At 35.7% G+C, this 17,211-nt stretch overlaps 4 protein-coding genes across 4 annotated transcripts; all 4 read right to left on the minus strand.

Moving 5' to 3' along the window:
- Positions 1 to 3,518: 3,518 nt before the first annotated feature.
- LOC143452531 (uncharacterized) lies at positions 3,519 to 4,873 on the minus strand. The gene is made up of 3 exons (XM_076953540.1): positions 4,610 to 4,873; positions 4,097 to 4,268; positions 3,519 to 3,984 (listed from the first exon to the last, which is right to left on the minus strand). The coding sequence occupies exons 1-3, from the start codon at positions 4,739 to 4,741 to the stop codon at positions 3,875 to 3,877; spliced, it is 414 nt and encodes a 137-aa protein (XP_076809655.1). The 5' UTR covers positions 4,742 to 4,873; the 3' UTR covers positions 3,519 to 3,874.
- A 4,603-nt stretch (positions 4,874 to 9,476) lies between these two features.
- LOC143452515 (uncharacterized) lies at positions 9,477 to 10,984 on the minus strand. Its single transcript, XM_076953519.1, has 3 exons — positions 10,644 to 10,984; positions 10,064 to 10,208; positions 9,477 to 9,910 (listed from the first exon to the last, which is right to left on the minus strand). The coding sequence occupies exons 1-3, from the start codon at positions 10,770 to 10,772 to the stop codon at positions 9,801 to 9,803; spliced, it is 384 nt and encodes a 127-aa protein (XP_076809634.1). The 5' UTR covers positions 10,773 to 10,984; the 3' UTR covers positions 9,477 to 9,800.
- An 831-nt stretch (positions 10,985 to 11,815) lies between these two features.
- On the minus strand, positions 11,816 to 13,514 carry LOC143452553 (uncharacterized). Its single transcript, XM_076953573.1, has 4 exons — positions 13,407 to 13,514; positions 13,015 to 13,152; positions 12,633 to 12,777; positions 11,816 to 12,493 (listed from the first exon to the last, which is right to left on the minus strand). Exons 2-4 carry the CDS (start codon positions 13,141 to 13,143, stop codon positions 12,384 to 12,386), a joined length of 384 nt encoding a protein of 127 aa, XP_076809688.1. The 5' UTR covers positions 13,144 to 13,152; positions 13,407 to 13,514; the 3' UTR covers positions 11,816 to 12,383.
- Positions 13,515 to 15,075: 1,561 nt separating this feature from the next.
- LOC143452578 (uncharacterized) lies at positions 15,076 to 16,451 on the minus strand. The gene is made up of 4 exons (XM_076953610.1): positions 16,006 to 16,451; positions 15,791 to 15,928; positions 15,410 to 15,554; positions 15,076 to 15,277 (listed from the first exon to the last, which is right to left on the minus strand). The coding sequence occupies exons 1-4, from the start codon at positions 16,024 to 16,026 to the stop codon at positions 15,168 to 15,170; spliced, it is 414 nt and encodes a 137-aa protein (XP_076809725.1). The 5' UTR covers positions 16,027 to 16,451; the 3' UTR covers positions 15,076 to 15,167.
- Between the last annotated feature and the right edge of the window lie 760 nt (positions 16,452 to 17,211).

Raw genomic sequence — 17,211 nt, forward strand, 5'->3', positions numbered from 1 at the left:
TTTTGCGAAAATGTATTATTTAGCAGTACCTCGGTATCGACAACTGTAGTTTTGAAAAAAAGAACCGAATTACTTTTTTCAAGAAAATTCAGTCAGATCCGGCAGTCAGTACTTTTCACGTGAATTTGTTTCAAAATTTTAACAAATATGCTTTCAAAAATACATGTTAATTAATACTAATTTTAGCATCTGTTGATTTTTTTAAACCTCGAAATGTCAAGCAAAATTGTAAGCGATTAACGTCACATATGTTTTAACCTGAAATAACCTTTACAGGGGGAGTAATAGCAGCACCTTTTACACAAAAAGTATTGGTACCGACGAAATACCGAACTACTTTTTAAAAATAGTACCGAAACGATCGGTATAATTTTTGCCAAATACCGGTACCGTTATTGACGGTACTTTCAAAGTACCGACTGCTCACCTCTGCTAATGTGCCAACTTTGCCTTCTTTAAAGCACCCAAAATCTCGGCTAAAGTGTAAGTTTTTTCGAAACTCTTTTAGCAACAAGTCGGATATCTGTAAAAGAAAGGAAGCGACCATCATGATCAACTTATCAACGTTATTTGCTTGCATTTGGTAAAAATATTTTCGACCGTTGTGACGTTATTAAAATGATTCGATCATGTTCTGAACTGAATCTTATGAAAGAAGAACTTACAGATCACGTAAAACCGCGTCGCTTTTTTCCACGTCATTGCAAAATACGTTTATTTTTGCTATGTAAGCTTGGAATACGGTCTGTTGGTGTCTTGTTAACGTTGATGCTAAAATGTGGCAGATTTCACTTTTGCATTTCGTAAATACTTCTTAACCCATAGCTTGCCGCTTGGTGACATTGAGTAATGACTAGCGCAAGTTTTTGTTGCACTAAAAACGTGAGAAAGTTGCACTTAATTTTAACAAAAGTTGCAGTAAAAAGTTGCATGAAAAATAGAAAAAAGTTGCCAAAAGTTGCAATATAAAATTCCTACAAACAGCTTAAAACATCATACTAGCCTACATAAGTTCTGAGTATTTAGGAAGCTTCCGGAAGCTGTAAAAAAAAGTTGCAAAAGTTGCAAAAACTTGCCCTAGTAATGACCCTTGCCTCGACTTTCACTGCTGATTATGACCAAGATGCCTGGAAAGAATGCGAAGACAAACACTTTGCATTATTGACGAGTTTTAAACAATTATCTACAGACTCTTCACTGACAGCGCAGTGATTGCTCTTGCTATAAATTTCATTTGATTGCGGTTTAGCAATGCATAGACGTCTTACAATCCCGAGTGTTCCCGTATGCAATAGACCTTAATGGTCCGTCATAACTGAAAACCCTGTCCTGGAATTTTTCAAGTCTGTATTCTTCGTTGCGAAGCAGGAAGTTGAAACCATTGGAGTTAGTGATTGTGGCTTTTTCGTATGTGTAGTTTAAAACAACGAAGTGAAATTAAAGAAATGAATGAAAACACAAATGTAAAATCCTCATCTATGGTGGGTCTACATAAATTATCTAAAATCTCTTGTTTCGTAATCAATGATCGTTGTTTCAATGTGATATGGGAATTGTGGTGTATTATTGATGGTAGCTTAGGGATGGCCTAAGCCAAGCCAAGTCTTACAGTCTTTGTTCGACTCCGAAATGATTGTCTTTGACTCCGTTACGTTTACTGTCTCTATATTGCTTCTTAAATCAACACCAACTTCATAAGTTCTAATTGTTATATTGTCCGAATAAGTTGTATCGAATTAGCAATATTTACACCACGCTTCCAATTCCCAATATCTTAGTTATTACTTCAATTCACAGGAACTAACTCAGGAAGAAGTGAATGTCTAAAGAGGTTTCTCAGATACTTTTCAAGAGAGAGATTTAAACCAAACATTTCTTTTTATACTAAAGTATTGGCCAATCAGCTTTTGCCAATTAGCCCATAGTCACGTGTACAATTCCAATTTTAGCCTTTTTCTCACAAAGAATTCAAATCGATTTACCCCGTGTACAGAAAACCACTTGACACACTTAACTACGTCACAGGTCAATTGGAACTATTTTTTGACTACAATTTGCTAGAACAATGCATTAGCTACGTACAAACTATTATACAGTCAAATACAATGCTACTTGAAACACTTCAATCTACGTCAGCACGCTACAAAGCTTTGCAAACATTATTATCTGTACTGGAGAAAATACAAAACTTATGCAATGCCAATTTATATAAATTATTGCAATTATGAAATTATCCGAACGCCACAGTGAGAAGCGTTTTAAGACAAATTTAAAAAAAAACAAAAATAAACAGCTATACAAAATGATAATCTGACATAATGACTAATAAATATGATGGCAACTACTCTACATTTGGTCTAAAATAAATGCATTCGCAGAACTTAAAATCGTCCACGATTCATCACAACCAAAGATCACTGACAAATGTTCAACAAACCACCATCCACCGCAACGAAGAATCGGCATTCCAGCAACTTAAACGTAAAGTAGAAAACTGCATTTGCTAATGTTTACTTTTACATAAAATTACTTACGGAAAGAAAACAAAAACACTGATAGTTGCCGCCGCATTTTCCTAAAAATTGTTTAAGGTCCTCACATAGACATCATCAATCAATCTCCCGGCGCGGTATAAAACGTCATCGCAAAAACAGTTCTAATTCATTTCACAGAGTTTCTTATAATTATGTAAATTGTACCTTTACTGAAAAAATAGCAAAATAAAAATCAGCACAATCCCGCCTTAGCTTTACTCAACTGAAAAGCAACTTTGTATCGTATTCAAATAAAAAAAAAAGAATACATTAAAAGATGACGATTTGCTTTTTTCTGACTTGACTACAAGCTGCAAAGTAGCAAATTGGGAACGAAAAACGCTGAGCACGATACATCAGTGTTGTAATGAAAGCCGCCGGCATACTCACAAAATTGCGTTGATTAGTTAATACAAAACACGCTTCAAAGCAAAAAAGGCAACAATTAAGAAACTTGATTTATATCACTTTATTTTGTTTGTGCAAGCAATTGCATTTTTTTACAACACTAAATATGCACCTAAAAGCACATATCCTTGAACCACGATTTTAGTGCACTGTCGTAATAATTGTAGCATCAAATGTGTGCTGCATTTTCGGCAACAATTAATGTAAACACTTATCTTGTGTCTCGGGTACTGGCAACTATTTCTTGATTTAAGATCAACTAGTATTTGGACTTGCCATGATTTGAAGTTAACCCTGCATAAAATTTTGACTGAGTTCTGTAAAACAACCATCACATTTTTTTATGAAAGATTTCTTATCACTTCGTGCTATTAAAGCACGACACGTACGTTGCATATGTGTAGGTCTTCTTATTGCTTCAATACGCTTCTTGTAAATATTATTTATTTTAGCTTCTTAATGTTAAGATCGGTTTAATCAATAACAAAATAGAAACTCATATCATCACGAAATACCATCTAAAACCTCGGTTACTGCGAAGTGTTTTATCCATCCCATTCGCAGCACTCGACCCTATTAGAGCAATGCCTTATCACATCTTTCATGACAAAGAACGAAGTGGCCATTATTGCCACATCAAATCCGATCATCAACTTCCCATTTACTATGATCATCGTTGCCATTGTGACGTATAACATATATATGGTTTGATCTCTGTCTGGTTTATACATTCTCGATGGTTAGTTACTCTTGGTTGGGCTGTTGGTTATTGGTTGGTTGGTTGGTTGGTTGGTTATTGGTCGATAGTTTCTATATTAATCGGGTCAACTACATCGAGTGACAGGGGCATGAAATATTTCCAAAAAACAACAAAATATTTATTACAATATATTTATTGACGACTTCGAAAGCACCGAGACGTTGCAGCAGTTTCACATTTCATATTCCTGGAGTTTTCTTACTCCTTCCCTTGCACCTAGCTCACAATTGTTAATGATTGTTTCTTTGTCTTGACTTTCACAGCTTATTACGACCACGAAGACTGCAGAGAAAAACAACAAAGTTGCACACAATGATTTTGAAAGCTCTGATTAAGACATTTTTCAACTTTTAAAGCTATGATTCTGTGTTTTTCTATGCAAGTAAAAACTTACAGTGGGACATTTCCCCGTAAGCAATTGATCTTTCTGGACTCAGGTAAGTAAATATATCACCGTCATTTTTCACCAGAATGAAATCCTCGCTTTCAAATCGGAAGTTTGGATTCCACGAACTGGGTTCCATTCTTTTCTGTCGCATTTTATAAATCACGCTCATCGATAGATCCTGTTTAAAAACATCGAAGTAAATTTATACAAATTCGAGGAAAAAAACAACATTTTCCATATTAAATTGAGAAAAAGCTCGCGTTTAAATTGAGCTCACAAATTTTTAACGAAAAAAAAAAGAAATCAACAAAAAGCTTCTCGCGGTATCGATGTAAAAATATTTTTTGCAAATCTCAAAAACATTTGAAAACACGTGGAAATAATGGATATGCGAAATATTACACTGTTAACGCGTTTGTAAAAGTTGAATGCCCAAAGTTTCAAAAACCTACTATGACAAATAAGCTGAACTTTATCAATTTTTGTTAATGAAACTCTAAATTTAGATAAATTGCTTACTGCAAGTCTTTCATAATTCAAACGGCATCTCCCACATTCCCCTCGTGCACGATCTCGGACCCGCACAGAAACATATTCCAATAGACGACCTGACCGACTCAAAATATCATCGCAAAATTCGTCCCAACTCATTTCAATGAGCTCAAGCAATCTTAAAACTAAATCAAAAAACTAGCAACTTAATAGTCTTAGTGTGCTCAAGCAATCCCCTTAAGTTTTCCTTGGATCATGAGCGTTTTATATTCAAAAAGGTATTGAAGGCGTGGCTTCCAAATCGCTTTCCGTGTTACTCTATTTATATATCTTTATATATCATGTCCTTATTTATCTCTGCAGTAAACTAATCATCCATAAAGAAAAATACTAGCTTTCCTGAACAAATAATCAAGACGTAAAGTGTTCGGCAGGTCCAAAAAGCAACTCTGACAAACATTTATAACCTAACTACATGTAGTATGTGACAGCGATGGACCACGAGAGAAGTCGGTCATGGCAGAAGTGAAGCAATTAACGCGGAGGTGAATTACCCGCGTTGTACGTTGATTAAATGGAACCAGACGCTCTCAAGGAATGAAATGTTGCAAATAAAAGCTTCTTAAGGGGGCTCAGTGTTTCTGTGCAAACAATCGCTTTATCACTTTTGTTCATTTGCGTCTTTGAGATTTCATATTTGCCCAACCAAACTACTTTGCTCGGAAAATGATGACGTTAATTTATAACAGAAGGTCGCGCGGCACAGCTACAACGACCATATTCAGCAAACGACTTATCGGAAAACATCAAAATATCCAAGTAAACGTGGAAAAGAGCGGCATCGGTCAGCTCGGTGGTCGAGAGAATCGAAATCTGGGCTCGATCGCGATAGTATTCCGTGTTCCATACCCAGTGGGGCTATGGATATAATCGCTATATCGCTCGTAATCTTGTAACGCCCATTTTGCAGTCTTGATTGCTTTGTATAGGATTAAAGTGGACATGAAGCCTTTTTAACTGGATTCCTGAAAAAGGGTAAAAATACGTTGATTCCGAAAATATAAACAACATTTCTCGAGATTTTTTCGTCAACATGTTATTTGAAAAACCGTTTTCAAAATAATTTGTGGGGAGCTGATGTGACGTCAACGCGGTTATTGGTATTCGAGCCAGATTCAAACGTATATCAGGTCAATGGAAAGTAGCTGTTGCAAGACTCGTTTCGGCGAGTTTAGTGGTTGTGTTAGACAGGTTATTTTGTATTTTTTCAGTAATGGATGATTGACTAACGCTACTTAGTGCGTTAGTCAACAGACCGCAATAAACAAATCAAAATTTGCTTTACAATTAAACTGATATTGTCAAAGGGCTAAACCTGGAGATGTTATTAGTTTTAACCTGGAAGTTAAGTAGCAGCAGTAATGGGTATAACAATTTTTTTGAAAAAAGACATGGTGATTACTTTACCTAAACACCCTATCTGGTCATTTGCCTACAATACTTATTATAATGAATCTATATTTTCCGAAACTACAGCCAGAAAATATTTCCACAGAAAACAGTCGATTGCTTACTTTACAGCGGTACAAGCTCTAAGGTATTGCTCAAACCTATTTTGGTAATATTGGTTCGTACAAGCTTTCCCGCTTTACGTTTACAAAATTAGTTTTTTTGTTAACTTTGTGCTCTTGTTTGTGTTTGTCCCTTTTGGGCTTTCGCAGTGATGTCACACTGGAACAGAAGGTACACCAAGACGCTACCAAATAGCTTTATTGCGTAACATAGCAAAAAGGAAATAAAAAAGTCACTGTTTATAACAAGTTCTGTGGCACATTTGCTAATATCTAAATCACTGTCGTATACTCTACATCAAAATCCATGCGATCAACAAACCGAACACAAAGCCTCGGTTAAGGCAAATAATCTTGAGTGATATCTTAGTCATTCGTGTGTGCCTAGTGTGACGTAATAATTGTTGCTAAACGGTAAGCTTGGGCAGTTCATAGCATAGACTCCATAGAATAGATTACACTGGTCTACAAAAACAAAACAATTTTTAGTTGCATGAACTTTGATGATTGATTTAGGATAAGTTTTGGTTGCTGAATCCAATTCTGAGCTCAGAATTGCTCTATCACGTGAGGTTTTTTCGCTGCGCATTTTCCCCAATTTCATAAATTGATCAAATTTTGACTTTCATTAGCGACGGTACGGTGAGCGTATAACAGCAACAGATCAAATATTGTTATTGAAATCACCTATGATGAAACCTCGGCTGAAAGTTTTGTTGTAGTACTGAATGACAGAGATTTCGGTTAACTTTAATCCAATGGTTCTCAATCTTTTTCAATCACGGACCTCTTTTCGAATTTCGAAAATATATGTGGACGCATTCATTTTTCTTTGGTAGTTCATTACTTGTTACCATCTTTATCTTTATACATCTGCCCTGCAGACTTAATCGGCTTTATAAATGCTTTTTATGACAGCACCTTGCTCTTTAGTAAAACATAAACATTGTAAACGATAAACATAATATTGTTTGTACAAGGTAAAATAAAATTATGCGCTTTGGCAAATAACCCAAATGTGTGGTCATATAAGCTTGTTTTGAAACATTAAAAGACACGGGATGTCTGCTTATCCAAAGAACCAAACTGCTTATCGTGCTTATCATGCTTAATCTGCTTATCATGCTTAATGTGCTTATCGTGCTAATTCTGCTTACTCTGAACTTGAAACTTGAAACTAACTTGAAACCAAACGAAAGACGGGGTGTAATTTTCGCAGTATACTTTCATTGACTTTATGGAGTCAGTTTGTGTTATTGAGTTGTAATTTTGGATTGTATTAAATACTATGTCAGCTGTCAAAAAGCGTACATGCGCCAATGACCCCAATATTTTTTGCTACATTTGTGGTTGCTTCACTGTCTCTTCTCAACGACATGAAATTACCGATTTTGTGAAAAGGTCTTATTTCGTTTACTTTAAGGTGAAGTTAGGGGACCAAGATAAAAGTTGGGTCCCTCATAAAGTATGCAGAAGTTGCGTGGAGAGTTTGAGATCTTGGTCTCAGGGCAAGGACAAACATCTGAAGTTTGGTATACCAATGATCTGGCCAAAACAAAAAAACTATCTCGATGATTGCTACTTTTGTCGTGTCAGTGTGAAAGGTTACAACAAGAGGAACAAGCACAAGCTGCAATATCCAAATCTTGCCTCTGCTCTGCGTTCTATTGCACACAGTGACGAAATACCTGTGCCTACCTTTACTCATCTGCCCGAAAGTAGTGAAGAAGAGCTTAGATTATCCTCTGATTCTTCACAAACTGATAAAGAAGTTTCAGATTTAGATTTTCAACCCTTGAGCTCCTTTTCTGAGCAACCCTTATTGTTCAATCAGTCGGAACTGAACGATTTAATCCGTGATTTAAATCTTTCCAAACAGGCCTCAGAACTGCTAGCTTCACGGCTCCAGGAAAAAACCTTCTCCAGTTTGAATGATCTGTCACGTTTTATCGGAATCGAGAAAAGCTATTTCTGAACTATTTTTCTTCTAAAAGATCTTTGGTTTATTGCCATGATATTGAAGGTCTTCTTTTGCAATTAGGAATAGCCAAATATCAACCAGATGAGTGGAGACTGTTTATTGACAGCTCAAAACGAAGCCTGAAATGCGTGTTACTTCACAATGGAAATAAATATGCATCGATTCCAGTAGGACATTCTGTGACACTCAAAGAGACGTATGAAAACATTAAGAATGTGCTGGAAACACTGAAGTACAGTGATCATGGCTGGGGATTATGTGTAGACATAAAAATGATGAACTTTCTGTTAGAACAGCAAGGTGGTTACACCAAATACCCTTGTTTTCTCTGCTACTGGGATAGCAGAGCCAAAGATGAGCATTGGATAAAAGATAAGTGGCCAGAAAGGAGCAGTTTAACACCTGGAGAAAAAAATATCATTCATAACCCGTTAGTGGATACCAAGAAGATCATCCTGCCGCCACTTCACATCAAACTTGGCGCAATGAAACAGTATGTTAAAGCCCTTGGTCACAGTGGAGATTGCTTTAAGTACATATGCCAAGCCTTCCCAAGTCTTAGTGAAGAAAAAAAAAAGGTTTTAGTGAAGTCTTAGTGAAGAGTTTTTAACGGCCCACAAATAAGGCAGTTGCTCAGAGATGCAAATTTTGCCGCATCAATGAACACATTAGAAGCAAGGGCATGGAATGCTTTTTCTTTAGTTGTTAGTAACTTCTTTGGCAACAGAAAGGCAGCGAACTATCAAGACCTCGTAAAAGAAATGTTGTCCAGCATGCAAGAGATGAAATGCAATATGAGCATAAAGCTCCATTTTCTGAAAAATCATTCAGATTACTTTCCTGAAAACCTTGGGGACGTCAGTGAAGAACAAGGTGAGCGCTTCCACCAATATATTAGAGTTATGGAAGAGCGCTACCAGGGCCGATGGGATTGCCACATGATGGCAGATTACTGCTGGAATTTGAAGAGAGAAATTTACACTACTACCAACAAACGAAAGCCATTAAAACGAAAATTTTCGAGTTCTTAAAGATTGTGGCATTACACTGAATGTTCAACGGTCAATTTCTAGTGATGTTTTTTAACTGAACACGAGGCTTTGTGTTCGTGTTTTGCATGATTAAACGTTCCAGCAGTTCTGATTAAAACAACTTCTACATTTCAAGGCGGTCTCTGATTTGCAGTATTATTTTATAATGAACATATATAAATTATATATTATCTCAAAAACGTGATGTGATAGAAACAAAATAACGCCAGATTCGGATTCAGCGCCCCCAAATTAGGTAAAAAAGACCCAAACACAATCTGCAACAAAAATCGTGTTGACCAGTGTTATAGAGGGTAAGAAATATATAATACCTTAGAGTTTAGACGGTTTCAAACCAGTTTCATGCGAAATGTACTTTATTAATTTTGATAAATAACGAAACATTATTGTAAACATGATATACTTTGCACGTGATAATATAGATAATTTACATGCTTATGTTTTACGGATAACAACTTGATATGTTTGTGATTGTACATTTCTCTTTGAAGTTGCCCAAAAAAAATTAGGACAGCTTCAAATGCGTGTCATGTATTGCTGCACGTAACTAAGTTTAAGTTCATAGACAACAGTTCAATATACATTTGTGGTTGAAAACGACGAAGTTGCTTCGTTCATGTCTCCCGGTCTTTGATGGCGCCCAGTCCATGAGTTATTGCGTGTTTACAACAATTAAGAAGCCTTGATTTGTCAGCACTTAATCGGGTAATTACGATCAAGATATCTGTCAACGATATGAAAAAGAAAAGCGTCCCATTAACACAGCGTTCTGTATATACCTGTTTAAATAAATCAAACACATTCAGATGGCCACAATGGTCTATAAGTTACAACTTTATCTCGAACTGTCTTTAAAAAGGTTGCATTGATAACTTACACTCAGAGATCTTTCCGTACGCAAGAACCCTTAATCCACAATCGTAGAAAAATATCCCATCGTGTAATTCCAGAAGTTGGTAATTATCGTCACGAAGCGTGAAGCGCGAACCGTTGGAATTACAAATGATCCATACCTCTGATTCCTGGCATTTGAAGGAACAGTTTTTTAAACAAAGAATACAGAAACGAATATAAACTTATATATAACGAATATAACTTATAGTACGAATATAACTTGTCTACTCGATTGCAAAAGTTAAACAAGGTCTATAGTCGCTATAGATCGGACAGAAAGACGTTTTATCAAAAAGTACAGAAAGACGAAAACAAAATCGATATTCTGATTATAAATAAAATAGATAAAGCAAAAAATTTCGCTTATCTGGTTTCAATCCTGATGCCTTTTAAAACAAAGACATATTGTTTTGAAAGTGAGAAACAAAACACATCAAAGGCAAAGACAAAGAAGCGGAACCGACCAACAATCAACATCGTCGCAAAATTGGCATTACAAAAATTTACGTAAATTTTTAACAGAATCTGCGCAGTTGAAAATAGATTCCTACAAAATTACTTACTGAAAGTTGTGGGAACTTTCCGCGTCTGTCGTGTTCTCCCAGCATTTTTTGTGCCTTTTCCACATAGACGTACTCCGTCGAAAGAGCGCCCTTTTTAATAACTTCATGGCAGAAGTGATACCAATACATTTCGATGCGCAAAACAACAACTGGTGTTTTGTCGGTTTACGTAACTATTCTTTACTTTCATGTATCTCAAGAACTAATAAAACAAAAATGCTTAAATACAATACAATTTTCCCTTTTATTAATTTACCGTTTCTGAGTTGTCGAATTTCTATAAATATTTTTTGAAAATTCAAGCACACTCCAAACTGAGCCTTGTTGTTATAGATAAGATGTCAACAAACAGAAAGAAGTCACACTGCAACAAAGACTACAAACGTCTGACCTACAAATGTGATCTGAAAAACTTTGCTGAATTTTATCTGAGTTGCAGCAAGAACCAGTTGAGAGCAAACAACTGACAACAAAAGACGCTGAACAATTAAGCACAACAATTAAAGTTTCTCGGAGGCTCCCGTATTGCACGTTGATTAACCGACACAAAACAGTGAAGTATTTTGGTAGGATTGTAGATAGCTATAAGCCTTTCATAGCTATCAACAAGCAGAAAAAGGAAACGCATTTTGGCTAGTCACTTCTTCCATGAGCTATGCGGTTATAACAGCAATGATATTAACAAAGGAATTCTTGGTTTATTTTTTGTCAAAAAAAACAAAAACATATTATACGCAACCAAACATGACGTCAAATGTCCATAAATTATTATCATTTTATTACTGGAAAAATCCACTCCCAAAAATCGCAACAAGAAAAACTTGCCGTTGATTTCGAAATTTTTGTAAAACTTTGAAATAGTTTTGCTTAGAAGGCCAGACACTGTTGGTTATTAAATAAAATTACATTTTCACCATCACTTACAGTAAGAGGTTCAGAGTTAATTTCGAATTATCCTGGAATTGAATAAGTGGATATGTAGAGACCCGTAAAAATAATTGTGTTTTACCAAGTTAATATTGATTGCAAGAACTTTGAATATGCAAATTGCGTTTTTTGTGGAAAAATTTTTCTCATATTTATTGTACGATTTTTAATATTATTAAGTTTGTTTATTTTTCTACTGTTTTTTTTTTGGTAATAACGTTAAAAAGATTCAGCCATACTTCAAAGGCTTTGTGTTTTTTAATAAGTTAATTTCTCATACAAACATGTACAAATGAAATGTCATTTTCATTGGTGAAGCCAGGTTTAGCAATCATCTACAACTTCCTCTACATCTACAACTATACTCGGCCACCAGATTTTGGTTTACGACTATTATAGCTTTTACAACACACATAATTTTAAAAAATATTTCGGTTTAATAATTAACTTAAGACTTAACTTTTCAGTTTCTTAAGTTTAGGCAAAAATTTCATAAAATAACTTTTCAGTATTTTTTCGTCTTCTGCTCCCCACAAAACTCTTTTCGGTGGTTATGACGTGTAACTACAATAATTTATGGTTGTTTGTAAGCGATAGTTTCTGTGTGGATTGGGTGAAACAGACAAAGAACTTACATTGCGCATAAAAGCAGCTTTGCATATTTCCAAGATGTAGCAAAATAAATTTATTTTTGTTGATAAGAATTTACATCAGTATCAATAACAGAAATCTTGTATCTTGAGTCCTAACTCCAGTAAGTATTTATCTTGTGCTTGTCACTTCGAGAATACTGATGAGGTGATGTTGTTGAGATCAACATCTCATGTCGATCAGACGACTTTTTCCGTAACTTGCCGCTCGATGACACTGCTTGACGACCATTCCTCTTGCAGGACTTCGACAGCTAATTACGATTATGATACCTACGTAAAATTTGGAAAAAAACGTGGCATAATTGACAGCATTTAAACAAATAAACTTTACTCACAATGCCATAGTGGCTTCTATTACTTTCACATGCTACATTCTAAAAAAGTATTTAACCATGCATAGATCTCTTACATGTGAAAGATTTTGCAAAAGCAATAGCCCTAGTCGGACCTTGGTAAGTCACAACGCCATTGTTTCTCTGCGCAAGACTGTATTGGTGGCCACGAAATCCAAAATTTAAAGAATTGGCATTGTGAATGATGTTGAACTCGCCCACCTGGTTGAAAATGATTTTGAAATGAAGTCAAACAAATGAATGTAAAAGCAGAGTTAAATTTATTTCATGTTGAACTTGCTTAGCTCGTCCAAGATTCATGCAAACTCTGTGCAATGTGTTTGAAATTAGTAGCAACCAGTAACTATTACCTGAATTGCAAATTCGGCAAAATGACAGCTTTCGTATGTCGTTGAACATAAAGAATTGATAAAAAAACTCTTTTTAAAAATTACTTACTGTGAGTTCAGGAAATTCCGGATTGTTTTTGTTTTCCCCCAACTTTCCCATCATTGTTCCCAAATAAACATATTCGACCGAGCGGCCAGGACGACGTAACACATCGTTGCAAAATTGGTTCCAATTCATCTTCTTGTCCTATAACAACCGCCTTAGATTTTCGAATATGAACGCAAACTAACGTTTGTCTCCAGAAATAGTAAAACAACAACGATTCGCAAGAACAATAGCGAGCAAACGTTGGCTACAAATCTTTGATTACTCTTTATACCTTTTGTTATTTACTAAAAAAAGTAACAACTCTTGAGTTTTATTTAACCAAAATCTCAAGATGGATATAACATTTGAAAAACAACAACATCCCCATAACATGACACAAGCTTTACGCTTACCTTTATTTTAAAGTTTTTAACAAGCAACAGAAAACAAAAGACACAGAGTATGGTCCAGTGAAGTAATTGATGCCGTGGGCATTCGCACGTAGCACGTTGATTTTTTAAAACAAATTGCGTGAATGAAATAAAACATTTGAATAAGAAGAAACTTATTTTTTATTGACTTGCCTTGGCGCTTGAAAACGATTCCATTCCAGTCGTTTATGCTCGTTGTCGATTTCTTTTTGCGACGCTCCATATTCTTCTTACAAAAGATTTGGATAACAGTTCTAAAAATGAACAAAACGAAGTTAAGTCCATCCATGTTCAAACCAGATGCTGTACCGAATACGTCCTAGATTTTCTTTACCGAGACATAGATGCGAAACTATAGTGAACAATCTTATGATAAATGATTTGAATCAAGTTGTTGCAAAAATGACAAGTGCAGAAATCATCGTATTCACCACTGACTTGTTTCGGGCCTTGCACAGGTCCTTCATTAGAGAATATAAATGACGAAGTGTGATTAACTGGAACACGTGCCATCCATTGGGATCAATAAACGTTAAAATACAGTAGCAATGCACCAGTTCACACCCAACACATCAGCGATAAGCAGTTCTCGGTGATTTTATCAACATCTTTCAACGCTATGAGATATGGTTCTGTTTAGTAGACAAGACAAGGCGGTGTTATTAAATATAAACTTAAGTTTTGCTAAAACTCATGAGTATGCGTTTGTAGTGCTGAGTTCCATTTGATTCTGACCGGAAATTTTTACGTCGTTGGATGGAAAAGTGACATGATTTGCTAGCTCGGAGGTTTAGAGGTTTAGGCAGCAGGTGTTGTCAATGCCGTTCAAATTGTAAACGGCATTTTTGTTGAAAATTTGTTACTTATTTCTTTACTTTATGTTTTGTAATGGTTTTAACTTTGTTTACATTTTATTTTCTCTTAACATAGGATTGAAATCCTTTCCATTTTCCATTACCTGTGGTGATAATTAGTATAAGTTTGGCTCATCTGGTAGCTTAACGGCCGCAACTTACACTTCCAGTTTATTGCCATCAAGTCAATAGTGATTACTTTGAACATCCACACCGCAAGGTTGTTGTTGCTTCATGCATTGTTCCTTTAATACCTTGCCGTTTAGTCTATCGACATAGCTGCACAGGTATTTCTTTAACTCATTCTGCGTAAGAGCTCTGTTTGGACGGATCATATAAACCACGTAATCGCCAATTACTGCACAATTTATATTAACTTTGAATTAAAATTTATTACTTATATTACGCTGTTTCTTACGTAATAAATACGCGACAAAGACTAAATTTGTGGTAAAACCCATACTTTGTTTAAATATTACAAGTGATTAGCGTGAACTCGATTTTGGGCCTACTACATCTGTCACCAAGGTTTGATCCAGGCTATTTATTAGCCTACAACTTTATCGACACATAGGCCCACTGCATATCTTTTATAAAGACTTCTTTTGGCCTCAAATAGACTTCACAAATTAGATTTTTTCGCGACTGTCTTTTGCGCCTTACAAAATTATTTTCCAACTTTTGCGACGTAATAAATGGGTTGAATGTTTTCACTCAAAGCTCGTGAAAACTTAGCTTTGAATTGACCAGATAATACGAAATAAAAAGTTGCAGACTGTGTGACAGCCATAGACATTTAGAGCTTGTAGCAAAATATGTTTATTTTCTTGTTAACACTTCAATATATATTTGTGACGTCAAAAACACTGGTGTGGCAATATCGCTGAATTCAAACCCTCATGTTGCACAGGTGGCTCAGTCCGTATCGTAAGGCGTGTTGGCACTGGTTAAGGAATCTTCCTTTGGGACGATTTTCAAAGCTAAAAACGATCAAGATACCTTCACAAAATATGAAAAAGCTGCATTAATACTAATATTTTACCGTTACCAGCAACACTATGGTACTTCTATGACTTCTATTCAATCTGCATTTTCCACAATGTAACGTTTACCAATGCATAGACATCTTACATTTGAAGGTATGTCCATAAGCAAGTTCCCTTGAAGGACCATCGTAATCGTACACACCATTCTTATACTGCACAAAACTGTATTCGTCGCCTCGAAACTGAAAGTCTACGCCATTTGAATTACTGATGGCGTACGCTTCGGATTCCTGGTGGAATCATGTCGAAGTTCGATTAAACAATTGAATGAAAATACAGAGATTAAGCTTCATCCACTCATGCTAAGTGCCGAGGTTCAACCGACCAGCAGAGAATATTATATAAAGTATATAATTATATATATTATATACCGGTCATGTAGATCGCAAAGTCGGCATTATAACAATTTACGTAAACGTTGACTTGAAGATACAAAACTAAAAACAAATTTCAAAACATTATTCACGGTAAGTTCTGCAAACCCCGGATGGTTTCCGTCTTGTCCCACTCTCTCCATTATCGTGCCCATGTAAGCATATTCGACGGTGTACCCCGGTTGGTTGATGATTCTGTTGCAAAATTGGTCCCATGTCTTATCAGGTTTCTGCAACAAACACTTTAGATTTGAATATTTTAAAGTAAACTTTACTTTTTTATGAAAAATTACGAAACAAAACTTACAGGTACGTAATTGTCATCCATAATTGTTTCTAACAAATGCTTTATTGTTGATATGTCTCTACTATACTCATATCTTCTTGTACTTTTTGTTGTAAACTGAAGACCAAAATCCTGAGCTTTGTTTACCTGAACTGAAAACTTAAGCTGTGTTTAACAAACGCAAAAAAAATCTTACTCCAAAGTTAACAAGTTCTTAACTCGCATTTGAAGTCGAAACAGTGAGCATCGTGCAGTAACAATTAGGGCTGCGGATCTTAACAAGCACAAATTGCACCCAAGTGCTCGACGCGCGTTGATCAAATTTGCACTTCGTAAATTACTCCTGGGCCTGTGACGTTTCCACAAGCCGAGCAGATGGGGTTTAATTAGCTGGTGAACGGTTGAGTTTAAGATTTATTTCGTGATAAAACCTCCGATGCTGTACTTTGATCTGTGGCTTGCAACAGCCTAAAACATAAGCCACAAGCGAATAATAGCAACAAGTAAGATTTCTGAGTGTAGCGACAAGCCGAAGATTGGTTTAAGAACTTTACACGACAACTTACAACGGTTCCGATGCTGACTGCGCTTTAAGTCCGTACTTTTTCACAGTTTGATCCACTCACGCCCACTCAATCCATCAGATGCTCGACACACGACAAAGGTACAGGCCGGTTACAATGTTGCAAAAATAAAAACATAGGAGCTTGCAATGTTGACTTTGCTTTAATTTTATTTTATTTTTTTAAAAGAGACATGAACCTTTTCTTAAAGTTCATTTTCCCTAAGTCAGTTCCTCCTTGCATAAGTAGAAGGTCGAGTTGTTGGTGATGGTGGACAGGTCGTGAGCCTGGTAATAAAAAATAGCATAATGATAAACAAAATAAATGACGTTTTTACTTACTTTTTTTTATCAAAATTACAATATTTTGGAAAAATGTAGTTTCGAAATAGAGTTGAGAAAAATCTTATTAAAGCTAGAAACATCATAGCATAAACATAAATATCTGATAATTTGCCGGTTGTAAAAAAATTACTAAGGCAGTCCGTATCCTACCCGCACCTATGTCTTCACGTTGAAATAAGAGCATTTGCAAGATTTTAACTCGATCATGATTTCCCATCATTCAAGCTTGCTGCCATATTTAGCAACTGGAATGCCCAAAGCCTAACAAAGCGCTAATCGTCGCGGCATCTCAATCTACTACCAGCCACATACGTATTGAG

This window comes from Clavelina lepadiformis, chromosome 4 (genome assembly GCF_947623445.1).
Source record: "Clavelina lepadiformis chromosome 4, kaClaLepa1.1, whole genome shotgun sequence".
Taxonomy (NCBI): domain Eukaryota; kingdom Metazoa; phylum Chordata; class Ascidiacea; order Aplousobranchia; family Clavelinidae; genus Clavelina; species Clavelina lepadiformis.